Source organism: Colobus angolensis, unplaced genomic scaffold (assembly GCF_000951035.1).
Source record: "Colobus angolensis palliatus isolate OR3802 unplaced genomic scaffold, Cang.pa_1.0 Scaffold311, whole genome shotgun sequence".
Taxonomy (NCBI): domain Eukaryota; kingdom Metazoa; phylum Chordata; class Mammalia; order Primates; family Cercopithecidae; genus Colobus; species Colobus angolensis.
Window position 1 is genome coordinate 1,717,100 of NW_012116389.1, and position 2,720 is coordinate 1,719,819.

General features: G+C 49.8%; 1 protein-coding gene across 1 annotated transcript in view; it reads left to right on the top strand.

Moving 5' to 3' along the window:
- LOC105518124 (gem-associated protein 2-like) overlaps positions 1-451 on the top strand; it is a 38,227-nt gene extending 37,776 nt beyond the window's left edge. Inside the window, exon 5 of the mRNA XM_011950986.1 lies at positions 226-451. Coding sequence (XP_011806376.1) covers positions 226-451 — 226 coding nt within the window. The remainder of the gene's footprint in view (positions 1-225) is intronic.
- Positions 452-2,720: the final 2,269 nt, after the last annotated feature.

The following is a 2,720-nucleotide window of genomic DNA, read 5'->3' on the forward strand; positions in this document are numbered from 1 at the left end:
CCTACCGAGGCCCCGGGGACCGCGCCTGCTGCCCGGTTGCGCTCCGCGCCCCTCTTGCGGGTAAGCCAGGGTTCCGCTCACCCGCGCCCCCTGCGCCTCGGGCCCGGGGAATGGGGAAGGACACGGGTGTTCCGGGAGTGTCCGCTTGAGATAGTGGCGGCGGGAGAGGCCGGGCGCCGGGACCCTGCGGGGACAGCCCTCCTAATGCACCGGCCGCACCTGCAGGAGGACCTCGGAGCCCGGAAAAGTGCCCCTAGGGCATCGTGTCGGCCACGCCGCGTGGCCTGGATTGCGCGCTCCGGCACTCCGAGGTGACAGTGAGGCGACCTTCAAAGAGCCTGGAGCTGAGCCAGGCCAGAGCGCGGGCAGCACCCCGATTCCCACTCACCCGCAAAACTTGATGAAAATGACATCATCTGAGCGTGTCAGAGAGCAGAAAGATGCCTTTTAGAGCCCTCCTTTGCATCCTCAGAGTTAACAAGTTTACTTTGTCACTTTCTTGACTTGATTTTTAAAGCTCTTTTCTAGTCTCCAAGGTCAACCTCTTGCAGGTAAAAACAAATATAATGAACTGTATCGTTTCTTCTTTTGTAAAGTTGTGTTTCAGGAAAGATATTAAAAGTTGACCGGCTCTTGAGGCTGACGCTGGATGCCCCCTCCCCGTTAAGCTTCCCTGTTTTAGAACCCTTGGCTGCACTTACTTGTTCAGACACTGAAATTAGCGTCCGCTTTGAGAGCCTTCAAAGTATTCGTCGTTGGACCGCTGATATATATATATTTTTTCTGATATGCTTCACTATAACTTTATTTGCTTCAAATGTGTAAACCTTGTCAATACTATCTGTGAGTGTGTATTGGGGACTGGTAATCTTTTCTGGAGGGTCTTTTGTTTATCTGGAAGCGGAGTGGAGGTTACCATAGGGAAACGGTCTAGTTCCAGGGTCCTTTCCCATTTCCAACTACAAGAGCAGCAAAGAGGAAGGTGCTCAGACTGAGCTCTGATTAGCCCTGGAGCCAGTCTGCACTGGGGAGGGTCTCCCCAGTGATTGAGTGAAGGGACAACAGGCTGGGAGCTTGACTGGTAGGTTTGGAGAGTTGGACCTGGAGTGACAGATGGCGCCTTCCCTTTTGTCTCTCGGTTTGGAATGGTCATACTCGGTTGCTCTTTGATCTTTGACCTCAGCTTTGTCGCAGAGGTTCCCAGGCCAGTGTAGTCTAAGCCAGCTGGAGAGCTGAGCCGGGCCCTGAGGGATGCTGAATCGGGTTAAAGCCCTTGTCTCAGGGCTGCGAGTTTGGCAACAGTTGGATTTCAGCTTGGCCCCAGCACCAGGCGTTTCCTGTTTGATGCCCCAGGGACCAGTTTCTCATCCTCAGTGCTCGGTTGAGGGTGTCTCCACTCTGGCTGTGTTGCTTCTCCTTCTCTTTGGTCTTGGAGTGGGAAACTTGTACTGAAATTCCAACTCCTCTCTCTTTATTGGCTGTGTGACCTTACTTAACCTCACTGTCCTGCTCTTCCCCTCTCTGGGAGACAATGTTTTAAATGGAAGTGTCTGTCTGTAAAAGTTTGACTGAATAACATGGGAGAGTTTTCAGGTCTCATTCCAACATGATTGGGTTTGTAATTTGGTAACCTTTTTGAGCCCCAACAGGGATAATAAAGCATATAATAGTAATTGTTGTTTTATAGGTTTATTATGAGGGTTAAATCAGGTAATATAGAAGAGCTTTGGGCCGGGCGTGGTGTCTCACGCGTGTCACCAGCACTTTGGGAGGCTGAGGCAGGTGGATCACTTAAGGTCGGGAGTTCGAGACCAGCCAGGCCAACATGGTGAAACTCCTGTCTCTACTAAAAATACAAAAATTAGCTGGGCATGATGATGGGCACCTGTAATCCCAGCTACTCAGGAGGGTGAGGCAGGAGAATAGCTTGAATCCAGGAGGCAGAGGTTTCATTGAGCCAAGATCGCGTCACTGCACTTCAGCCAGGGCAACAAAGCAAGACCCTATCCCGAAAACAAAAACAAAAAACATAAAAATAAAAGGGTTTTCAAAATAACAGAGCACTATTCACATTGAATGGAGTTCTTAAACTTTCACTTTACAAATTAACAACACCTTAAGTTTTGCTGTCTCGTAGACTTTGTTCCTGTCATTGCATTCTATTGCATTCTGATTTTTTTTTTTTTAATTCTTTGAGACAGAATGTTGCTCTGTCACGCAGGCTAGAGTGCAGTGGTGCGATCTTGGCTCACTGCGGCCTCCACCTCCCCGGTTCAAGCGATTCTCTAGCCTCAGGCTCCCAAGTAGCTGGGATTACAGGCACCCGCCACCATGCCCAGCTAATTTTTGTATTTTTAGTAGAGACGGGGTTTCACCATGTTGGCCAGGCTGGTCTCAAACTCTTGGCCTCGAGGTATCTGCTGGCCATGACCTCCTAAAGTGCTGGGATTACAGGTGCGAGCCACCACTTCCGGTCCCTGTCGTTGCATTCTGAGTCCCTGCCTCTGACCTTGTATATAGTAGGCCTCTGTAATTGTTTGATGATTCTTGAATTAACCATCTGGGCTCCCCATCTTGACTTCGTGCTCGCAAGGTAGAAAACAGACCTTGGGCATTCTCCTCTTCATCAGCAGTCGGAGTTTTTATAGATGTGATTGTTCTGTTGCACCATATAGCTCATAAGAGAGCCAAGGAGAGTAAGCAGATAGGTGGCCAGTTTT